The sequence below is a fragment of the Mya arenaria genome, chromosome 8 (genome assembly GCF_026914265.1).
Source record: "Mya arenaria isolate MELC-2E11 chromosome 8, ASM2691426v1".
Classification (NCBI taxonomy): domain Eukaryota; kingdom Metazoa; phylum Mollusca; class Bivalvia; order Myida; family Myidae; genus Mya; species Mya arenaria.
Window position 1 is genome coordinate 15,703,772 of NC_069129.1, and position 12,094 is coordinate 15,715,865.

The 12,094-nt window shown below is 36.4% G+C and overlaps 1 protein-coding gene across 1 annotated transcript in view; it reads right to left on the reverse strand.

The window, feature by feature from the left end:
• Positions 1-12,094, reverse strand: part of LOC128243191 (uncharacterized) — an 81,682-nt gene extending 69,588 nt beyond the window's left edge. The window contains exons 1-6 of the mRNA XM_052960795.1: positions 12,010-12,094; positions 6,589-6,676; positions 3,083-3,238; positions 2,308-2,396; positions 1,582-1,629; positions 1,146-1,265 (exon numbers count right to left, since the gene is read on the reverse strand). Coding sequence (XP_052816755.1) covers positions 1,146-1,265; positions 1,582-1,629; positions 2,308-2,396; positions 3,083-3,238; positions 6,589-6,621 — 446 coding nt within the window. The 5' untranslated portion in view covers positions 6,622-6,676; positions 12,010-12,094. The remainder of the gene's footprint in view (positions 1-1,145; positions 1,266-1,581; positions 1,630-2,307; positions 2,397-3,082; positions 3,239-6,588; positions 6,677-12,009) is intronic.

The following is a 12,094-nucleotide window of genomic DNA, read 5'->3' on the forward strand; positions in this document are numbered from 1 at the left end:
GCCGGGGAAATGGACCATGTTTTTACTTTCCAGGTGGCCCCACAGTGCCAGGTGAATGCGGTGGTTTTGCCTCTGCACCTAAAACATTGGGGATTGGGCCTTACCTAGGGTCCCTGGGGTGCAGGGGCATTTGGCTCGGATTTTACCAGCAAATCTTCCTGCAGGGCGGGGTCTTACCCGGGCTTGGCTGGACCGAAAGTCAAAGTTCCGCTATTCCCCGGACCTGGGAGGGCCATGGTTACATTTGACTGGTGTATAAGTGAACAAGGGAACGACAAAATATCGTAGAATCAAGAATTTCAATTATATAATGATTTAGTGTGGGTCACAAATCAAATTAAAAGTTTGACTCGCAAATTAAAATTAACTGTCCCGAAACTGACTAACTTCATTATGGTAATTAAAAAAGCGAATGTGCGATAAGAACTTTAAAAAGATGGGCCCCTATGTGTCCTAAGGAAAAGGAATAAGCATTGGGCTAAGACTGCAGAATAATTGAGCGAAATGAAACACTGCCTTCAGATGTGGTTAATATGTCAAATAGGCACCATTAAGGGGGAAATAAGAGTGTTAGTGGTCCAGTGGTATAGGTGTCACCTCTAACCCAAAGGCTGTGAGTTTGAGCCCAAACAGGGGTATTTCATCATGGCCGTTTAAAATGGACACCAGAACTGGATTCTACCAAGGAAAAAGACTCATGAGTGATTCTTAAGCTTATAGATTTCATCAAAATTAGAAACCAAGGGGACAATAATGGTGTCTTTCTTCTTTTTCAATCTCTTGGAGACTCAAACAACCAACCAACAGTAACCAGCACTACAACTGATACAAGTATGCTTGCACAAGCTAAAGGTATTTAATTTAATGAGTTCACTGCAGGCAAATGTTGGGGCCAGAAATCTGTATGCTTCTTGTGCCATATCATCAAAGCCAGGTGCGAGAATGGTCTTGTGGTAAGGATGTCAACCTTTCACCCAACTGGTCCTGGGTTCTATCCCCACCAGAAGAACTTTCTCCTTACTTCTCAAGAAAGATATCATTAATGGTTCTTACCGAGGAAAGAAACGTGGGTGTTAGTTAATTTATCAGCTTTTGTAACAATTGAGCTAAGAGAAATCAGAATAAACTTCAGCCAGTATACATACCCAGGATAAACCATGAGGTCTTCCTCTGAGATTACCAGGGAAAAAGGCTGGATGCCGTGAAGGATGATTGGATGGACCTGGTATGGGAGCTGTTGAAATTTGGCAGGAAGGTGGCGCAAACTGGATAATACAAAACAGTGAAGTTGTGCTTATATAAAATATTAAGTAGTGTTCAGGAAGAAAGACTATGCTGGGGTTTTGAAATTATGCAGGGAGGTGTCGCAAACTGAAAGCATTACTGATTTACCTTCAAACAATATTTGTACAAAAAAAATCAGTAGAAATAATTAATGATTAGCACAGACAATTGAGTAACATGTGACAAGTACATGTATGGCTCAACTTACTTAAAAATCAAACCTTATCTGATATAAATTTTACTTTATTTTTCTCTACGATTCAAAACAAAATGTACCAAAACTTGACCAATACTTACTGTGCCACGGGTATCGTCAATGTGTCGCCTTCATCCACCCTGTAACACCTATCAAAAAGAAGCATAAATGTCAATTTGAATGGTATTTGACATTAATGTAGCTGCTGCAAGTGGCTAAAGCCGTTAAAACCAAAACAATTTTGTATTGCAAAGCATATCAATAATCTAGCCAGCAAATATCCTTAACATAGACATGAAATGTTTAAATGTTGATTATAATTAAAAAAAAATCTATTTGCACATCATTATAACGCATGCCACTGATAAATCAATAGAAAGCTACAGAAAACAGCAGTGCTACAGTCTCTGTAAAATGAATTCTGAAGGCCCAAGGTGTTTAAAATCTCATCTTGGTCTAATAGAAACTGCAGAACAACAGCCTCAAGTGCTTTTTTGGCATTTTACATTACCAAACTGTAACCAAATATTGGTCACCGAAATTAGACTCCCAAATCCTTATCCTTGGGCTTTCCATCAATTTCTTTTTACAAGTACTGCTATATTAAAAAAAGAATTTGAGCCACTCAGAAACCATTGAACTAGTGCAAGGCTTGTGCTAAGTTTGACCACTGCTATGAACTGGAATGTTTCATGGCTTTGCTTCAAAAATGTTTGAGAACAGCTTGTAACTTCATTTATATATGTGACATCACCAACAACACACTACACACGTTTGCCCCGGGGAGACAGATGCTTTGACAGTCTTCTTATTCATGTCATACTTACGTGCCATGAGGCCCACTTTTTCTTGACAGAACGTTTTTCACTTCTACCCGAAACCATATTGACTCCACTTTTCCAGCACAAAGCTCATTCTGTAAATGAACAGGTGATTTAACTCTATGGTGTACAGAAACCTGATTTCATTCAAAACAATGTACTTCTGTATTAAATTGTAAACAAAATGTTCCCCAGCTTAAACCATTTACAAAATTTTTAACACAATGGCATATCGGTAATGCACATTCCAATGACAAGTATGAACAAGAACGCTGGTAAAGGAAAAATTCAACACTTGTCTTAGGTCTTTGACAGTCCGAAAAGGATCATAGCTAAAAAAAAAATAACATCTCGATTATTTGCTTGCTGTAAATGTGCTATTGTCCCTTTTCCTTACAACTGACATGACAAAAAGGTCAATATCATTGTATACAAAGTTTGAATTTCGGTCAAAAAAGCAATTCTGATGACTTCTCTAAAGCTGTTGGCAATAAGTGTTTCAAGCTGTTGTTTAACAAATGTTTTACTTTATTTCTTTCTCATGATCAAAAGCTAAACTACATGCCTTTACCAAAACTCTAATTGATGCACCCTACATCTTTGCCTAACTTAGAAGGTGGGGGGGGGGGGGGGCAGCTTAATCTTGCCACAGACTTTTTTATTTTGGAATTTCCTTCATTTGCTGGACTCCTAAGTGGGTAGTTAAAAGGACTCTTCAGCTAGGCTAGGGTAGTATCCAAAACTAGATATTGCGACTATGCTGACATGCCCACAATCCTACCTCAGTGGGGTGATACGGCAGGCTGGAAGCCATCTGTTTGTTGTCCAGCAGCGAATTCAGTTGCAGTAGCATCTCCTCATAATCCTTAAACACTCCATCTCCATCCTGCTCCGCCTCCTTGACGACTTTGGCCAAAATCTGACCATGACTGTCAACCTAGGAAGGATATTTTAAATTATTTTACTGTATGTTTGTTTGAAATTATGGTTTCCTGCAGGTAACTTCTGGTATATGAACTCTTTTTTTCTTCTAAATGTTATAAACATTACATGTATTTTCTTTTTTTCAGACGCCATCTGAGTGTTAAGACTATGCAGACAATGCAATTTAAGAAATTTGGATTTTCAATACTGTAAAATACCAAACCAGATGCTAGCTTGACTCTAAATAAATCATAGGAATAGTCAACTTTAACTCTTCCAAACAGTTTCATAACTTTTCAACCGGCAAGTTAGCTTGAATTTTGATCACTATCTAAGCTTGTTTCAATTTCCATTCAGTTACAATTGATGGTTACAAACAAAGGTTACCATCATTTTTTTTATTACAATCAATATGGAATACCAGTATGGGACAGACAGATAATAATAGTACCTGACTGTGACAGTGCAAATGCTATGATGAGCTTAATTCAACATACCAAATAAAATTATAAATAATTTAAGTATGATTAGACCAAATAATTAAAGTGACTCTTATTCAAAATCAAAACATACATATGTAAAACAAACCTAAATTTTAAGTGGTAAACCCTCAAAAACTTACTTAACAAGAGATGTTTGTCAAACATTATGCCCCCCTCCCTGAGCGCCATGTTGTCAGGATTATATGGACAATTGAATGAAATATGCATAGACCAAAATGACAGCTGATTTGTTCCTGACATTGGATGCCATGGAGGCAGTTTTAAGATTATGACCATTCAAAGTGTGAGGGTAGTGTGTGTTATGACCATGACCTTTGACCTCAAAATCCATAGGAGTCATCAGCTGGTCACCAAAAACCTAAATGTCAAGTTTGAGGGCCATGGGTGCAGGCATTGACAAGTTATCACACAAACAAACTTTTTTCGTTCAAGGTCACTGTGACCTTGACCTTTGACCCAATGACCCCAAAAATCATAAGGGGTTATCTACAGGTCAGACTTAACTCCAGGTCAAGTTTGAGGGCCATGGGTGTGGGCATTGTCGAGTTATCACTCAAAACATTTTTGCATTCAAGGTCACTGTGAACTTGACCTTTGACCCAATGACTCCTAAAATCAATAGGGGTCATCTACTGGTCAGCTCAACTTCCAAGTCAAGTTTGAGGGCCATGGGTGCAGGCATTGTTGAGTTATCACTCGGACAACCTTTCATCATTCAAGGTCACTGTGACCTTGACCTTTGGCCCAATGACCCCTAAACCAATAGGGGCCATCTACAGGTCAGGCCCAACCTCCAAGTCAAGATTGAGGACCATGGGTGCAGGCATTGTCGAGTTATCACACGGGCAACCTTTTACCATTCAAGGTCACTGTGACCTTGACCTTTGGCCCGATGACCCCCAAAAACAATAGGGGTCATCTACTGGTCAGGCCCAACCTCCATGTCAAGTATGAGAGCCATGGGTGCAGGCATTGTCGAGTTATCACATGGATTCAAGGTCACTGTGACCTTGACCTTTGGCCCAATGACCCCTAAAAACAATAGGGGTCATCTTCTGGTCAGGCCCAACCTTCATGTCAAGTATGAGGGCCATGGGTACAGGCATTGTCCAGTTATCACACGGACAACATTTTACCATTCAAGGTCACTGTGACCTTGACCTTTGGCCTGATGACCCCTAAAAAAATAAGGGTCATCTACTGGTCAGGCCCAACCTCCATGTCAAGTATGAGGGCCATTGGTGCAGGCATTGTCGAGTAATGACACAGCCAACCTTTTACCATTCAAGGTCACTGTGACCTTGACCTTTGGCCTGATGACCCCCAAAAACAATAGGGGTCATCTACTGGTCAGGCCCAACCTCCATGTCAAGTATGAGAGCCATGGGTGCAGGCATTGTCGAGTTATCACACGGACAACCTTTTACCATTCAAGGTCACTGTGACCTTGACCTTTGGCCTGATGACCCCAAAAAAATAAGGGTCATCTACTGGTCAGGCCCAACCTCCATGTCAAGTATGAGGGCCATTGGTGCAGGCATTGTCGAGTAATGACACAGCCAACCTTTTACCATTTAAGGTCACTGTGACCTTGACCTTTGGCCCAATGACCCCCAAAAACAATAGGGGTCATCTACTGGTCAGGCCCAACTTCCATATCAAGTTTGATGACCATAGGTCTAGGCATTGTGAGTTATCACTCAGACAAGCTTTAAAGTAATTTTACCATTAAAGGTCACTGTGACCTTGACCTTTGACCGGATGAGCCCTAAAATCAATAGGTGTCATCTACTGGTCAGGACCAACTTTCATGTCAAGTTTGATGACCATATGTCCAGGAATTGTTGAGTTATCACTCTGACAAGCTTTGCTCTACCGACAGACATGTGCAAAGCAATATACCCCTCTTCTTCGAAGGGGGGGCAAAATAATGCATTTATGGAAAATATTAATTATTATTAACAATATTATAACTGTGTATTTAATAGCAGAAAGCTCAAAAATATTAAATGATTGATGAATGTTAAAAGATTTACTGAAATCTACTATGATCTCATAAGATAGCAATACCGTGTTTTCTACACATTTCTTTCAAATTGAACTTGGTACCTCCATAAAAACTTTTGTTTTCAACATTATTTCATCCCTTTTGGTGTATTAAAACAAATGTATTATATATGTTAAATCTTATTTTCTAATAATAGTGCATCTTTAAACCAAACATTACAGACCATATAATAACATACTCTAAAATCACAGATTACTGACATCAACTTGCTTTAGAACCACATTTTACTGACCATTTAATAACATGTTCCAAAATCACCAATTAATGACTTCACGCAATTTATACAAAACCACATATACCGGCCATAACTTGCTCTAGAACCACTGTTTACTGACCACAACTCTAGAACAATGAAATTATTTTATTGATTACTGACCACAACTTACTCTAGAACAATTGATTACTGACCACAACTGGCCTTAGAACAACTGATTACTGACCACAACTGGCTCTATAACAATTGATTACTTACCACAACTTGCTCTAGAACAATTGATTACTGACCACAACTGGCTCTATAACAATTGATTACTTACCACAACTTGCTCTAGAACAATTGATTACTGACCACAACTTGCTCTTGAACAATTGATTACTTACCACAACTTGCTCTAGAACAATTGATTACTGACCACAACTTGCTCTAGAACAATTGATTACTTACCACAACTTGCTCTAGAACAATTGATTACTGTCCACAACTTGCTCTAGAACGACTGATTACTTACCATTACTTGCTCTAGAACGACTGATTACTTACCACAACTTGCTCTAGAACCACTGATTACTTACCATTACTTGTTCTAGAACCACTTCTTCCTCCATGTTTGATGAAACTGGTGTACAGTACTTTTAACTGATCGACATTGACAATGTGCACCTAAAACAGCAAAATAAAATGATATGTCATGTTTAGTAAAAATAATCAACAAAACCATACTTTCAGTTGATTAAAATGGCCAAAAATATTTTTATGTATTTATCTTGCCAGAAGAGAGCGATGACCACTTAACTTATTTTAAAACATCATATGTCTTTTTCTTTCTGAATCTATTTTGTCTATGAAGAAATAACATGTGTGTTAATATTCTAAACAGCATCTATATACCTTTACATTAGGGTTGCATACCGTTCAGGACAAAACGGTGCAATACCGATACCAATGAAACAAAACTGTATTTTAACGATACCAATACTGGTACCAAACAAATCATTTAATGGTTTCTACCTATGTACTGCAAGGTTCAAGTATTGATCAACTTATTAAATTACATTCACTGTAATTAAGTACTGATATACACCAATAGTAAAAGTGGTGTACTTAAGTTTAAACTTGATAATCTACCAACACTACACCAGTACTGTTTTGTGTTTTCAGAATTTGGATTTTGAGGGATTACTGTTACTAAAATTAAATAAAGCTGAGCAATCAAACTAAATTAATTTGATATAAATAAAGTTAATGTTTATAACAGAACACATATGCCTGAAATATTTTTTTTATTCCAACAGTAAACAATGAGATGAACAAACAAGGAAGTAAATCCTACAGTAGACTAAGTAGACTGACTAGTTAAACACTTCGAATTAATATAAGACAACATACGGGTAACCATAATATTTACTTTTAAGGTCAACAAACAAGTTAACAATGAAAGACAACCAATGATAACTTACAAATTGACACAGTTTGAGTTATCCTATATAAGAGCTCCAGATAAAGGAGTATCTGTGTACATTTAGGGGCTCAATTATTCATTTATATTGAAACATATATTATACAAGAGCTGTTGTAAGACAGGGCGCTCGACTTCACCCCTTTGACTTAGAAGTGAATACGATAATGATGTATGTGCCTGTCAAAAGCAATAACAAAATCAAATTAAAAAATAAACAGTGACCATAACTCTTGGGGGCCCAAAACACAATCTCATGAAAGGTCCCTATACACTCCTTATATATACCAAGTTTGGTCGCAATCTGTCAACCCTTACCTAAATTATTCAATACCGTAACTTTGAACTTGACCTTGATCCTGGGGGCCTCAAATGCAATCCCATGAAAAGCCTCCATAAACTTTTCCTATATACCAAGTTTGGTCACTATATGTCAAACCTAGCTAAAATTATACAATACATAAGGTGACTTTGTCGCTGCCCTCCCACCAGCCCGCCCGAACAATGACCAGGTCATTCTAATAACTTGTTTTCTCTTTGTGAAAACCTGGTTAAGAATATAAAAATGTGCCTGTCAAAAGAAAATTTAAAAAAAATCAATCAAGGGTCATAATTTGTACTTAGGGTTAAAATGGAGTTATGTAACCTTATTGTAAGATGGTCGTCATTAATTGTGCGAAGAATTAAGTTAATTGAATAAAGGGATAAAATATTTTTATTAAAATCCAAACTTGCCCTAAATCTTTAACCTGCCCTAAAACTTTAACTTTAGTTCCTAAGTCCATCAGGGGCCTTAACTTGTATTAATTGATAATGTGGAATAGTGTTACCTCATTGTGTGATAAACAACTGCATTAAGTATTTAGTCTCATGTATAAAGGGTATAGAAGTTATTAATAAAAATCCCAACCTGCCCTAAAACTTTAACCTAAGTTCCAAGGTCAGTCAGCGGCCATAACTTGTATTAAGGATAATATGGAGTTATCTAACCTCATTATGTGATGGCCCTGAACAACTGTGTGAAGTATTAAGTCAATTGAATGAAGGGTATAGAAGATATCAATAAGTATCCCAACCTGCCCCAAAACTTTAACTTAAGTTCTATAGTCAGTCAGGGGCCATAACTTATAATATGGAGTTATGTAACCTCATTGTGTGATGGTCCTGAACAACTGTGTGAAGTATTAAGTCAATTGAATGAAGGGTATAAAAGTATTTATAAATATCCCAACCTGCCCTAAAACTTTAACCTAAGTTCCATAGTCAATCAGGAGCCATAACATGTGTGAACGATGTGGAGTTATGTAACCTCATTATGTGATGGTCCTGAGCAACTTAGTGAAGTATTAAGACAATTAAATGAAGGGTAAAGAAGTAATTAATTAATATGCCAACCTGCCCTAAAACTTCCTAAGTTAATCAGGGGCAATAATTTAATTAAGTGAATTGAATGAAAGGTTTTGACTTTTAAGTGAAAATGTGAAAATCCCAACTTGCCCTTAACCAACTCTGGGGCGAGTAGTATAGTATTCTATGAATTGTCGAGCTGAAAATCAAGCCCTATATCACTAACAAGTTGAACACACAGGGGTTTCTCTCAATTTTTTCACCCTACATACTGATAATATGCTATAGATTATATGCAGGATAAATAAATCGAGACAAAACCCTGTGGTTGAACAATGAGCTAAAAGACGTATAATAAATTGTTCCTGCTAAGCAAAAAACATTTTCAATAGCGCACATGTATGCATTAAAATTGTGTTACCATTATACATAACTAACAGGAAGAAAGTATTTGGAGTACTGATAGAGTTGTATATTGAAATTGAATATTGTGCAAAATATCCTGAGCCCTGTAGGCAATACCAAAGGTGCTCCGATTGCCCTTGTTGCCATAAATTTACTTTCGTATCATTTGATCAATCTACATTATTTATACAGAATTGAATAGGACAGAACAAAATAATAGAAAATTATTATCGTTGTTTTATTATTGTTGTTTAGTTGTCAAGCTCTTTAGCGTCCAAAAAAACAGATAAGCAAATATTTATGACAAAATTTGCAACTAAAAAACAAGGCTCACTTAATGTTTACAAATTAGTTTCGTATTATTTAAATCATTTATTCGTTCGTTATATATACACTGGTTAGCGACCCCTTTTCGGCCGGAAATGGAGGTTTTTCCTACGTTACTTTTGACACAAGATAGCTATTACGATAAAACTTTACCCTCAGATAGGTTGGCTCTTCCCACAAAAACTGTGTAATTTGTTTTTGAAAATAGCTAGGGATTCCGAATATTCCCACGCGCAAAGTACCCCTATAATTTCGCTAAAATAAGCACCCTACTGTACCAATTATTCGCCCACCCCATTAATTCGCTATTCTTACGATGTTTTTCATATATTTCTCTTTAAACTATATCTTCAAACATTTTTATTTTATTTGACCAGTCTAGCCACCGTTTAAAACGACAATTGATCAATAAATATATAACATGTTTACTATTACATACTGTTAATGTATGTGTAAAATGATACAACACCTACTCGGTAATTCTTCTTTTAGCAGAAAATTTAAGAAGCCACTGGGATTCCTTCTTGAAACATGACCTTACATAATGTATGCATATTAATAGACTTCCGAAGAGGGACAACGCTTGTTGGTACAACAATGTAATGATTAATTGAAATTTGAGTTGCTTCCCTTAGAAGAAAAATTTGGCGATTACTTCACCGTTTTGAGGTTTTACCATTTGCCTTTTCGAAAATAGAACTTAAAAACAGCAATTCATGTTATTTGAATAATTTATACTTTATAATGACAAATCAATATTGTCGTCTGATAGTGCAAGGTATAAGGAAAATTAAATAATCATTACAGGGCCTCATGCAAGTGAGCGCGCGCGTGATGACGTCATCCCCGCGTGCAACTAACAAGGTTAGAAGTGTAAACAATGTTTATTTAGGTCGAATTCCACACATTATTTACATTTTAACGCAGAAAACAGCTGATATCTGTCAAAAAATATGCCGCAATAAAACGCCATACTAATTTGTGTAAAATATTTCGTTTTGACTGGTTTAAACTGGGTGGGCGAAAAAGTGGTATGGGCGAATAATAGGTCGCTAACCAGTATAAATAGTGTATAAAACACATTTTGTTTTCAATGGATTCATCTATATTGACAGGAAGAACAACACTCGGAAAATATATGTAATAGAGCAAAACTTAGGTTAGTCCAAATAATTGTACGTTGGCGGATGTTTTTTAGATTTTTGATATGGCAAATCCTTCACGTACAAATTGTTTAGTATCATAAGTGGGTAGTTGTTCCGATCAGGATTCCGGGTTAAAGCATACAGAGTCTATAAAATATCATAAAAACAAGAAATATTACCAGATAATGTTATTTTATATTAGTTCCGTACACAAAAAATAAATATCCAACTTATAATTATGAGTTTGACGGCTTTTTTTCATTTCATTCTGCCAAAACATAATGATATATACATGAAGGGCACCTGCAAGGCTTCAGGGCACAGTTTTAAATCGCTCGGAACATTTCGGCTATGGCCGAGTTGTTACGATTGTATAACGAGGTCTATCTCCAAGCTTTGTCGGAGGAGGCCGAGGTATTACGATTGTATCGAGTTGTTCCCCTTCCCATAATTGTTTTCTGTGTCAGTCAACTTTCGTTTTATTGGAAAGGTAAACAACTTGTTTTAATGCATTAAATGCTTGTTTAGTGCAAAATAACATTTCACTTACATGTTAAAATATGAATATAACTCTTTATGATCAATTTCAACCATAAAATACTTCATTTAAAACAATTTCAATATTTTTAAAACACCCCCGTTTTTTGCACATTCCCGTTTAGACGTTAGGGATTGGAAGAATCCCGTATAACACGTCTATTATTTTAGACTAAACTTAGGTTAATTAGTTCACGGTGTTTAAACCGTAAAATGTCACCCGTAATTTTTATTTCAGGTAAGTACGTAATTTTTTTCACTTTTATCGTTATTATGTGTTCATTAAGGATGGGATTTGAATAGAATTTGTATTTTTAATGTGAGAAGTATTGATATGGGAAATGTTTTTTACAAAACAGTATATACAAAACAGTACTAGTATATACCGGTACTTGAATCGACTATTTGGTACTGTACCGATACCGGGTACCGGTGTGCAACTAGGCCGAACAGGACTATAAGGTGTAATTGGGCCGAGTTGACCCGGATTTTTTTTTAAATAACTTTTGACTCGAAAAAGTCAATATCATTCTAAATGAAACTACACTTGTTAGACAACAGGTATTGATAACTGTAAAAAGCAAAACAGCAATTAATAATCTAAAAATTCGACCATATCCAAAAAGGGACATCCGAAACACTGTGTCTGTGATCCGAAATAAGTATTTCTCAACCTAAACAAGTTATAGATTTCGGCTTACATTTGGTCATACTACGATTGTGCAAAATGCAAACCACTAGTCAAACATTTAAAAGGCAGTATTAAGTGTACTTACTTTGCCTTGCGGCGAGATAATATATATGTTATTATAAAATTGCAGCAGAAGTTTCAGTTGTTGTTGCAGCTGCAGACATCTCGTG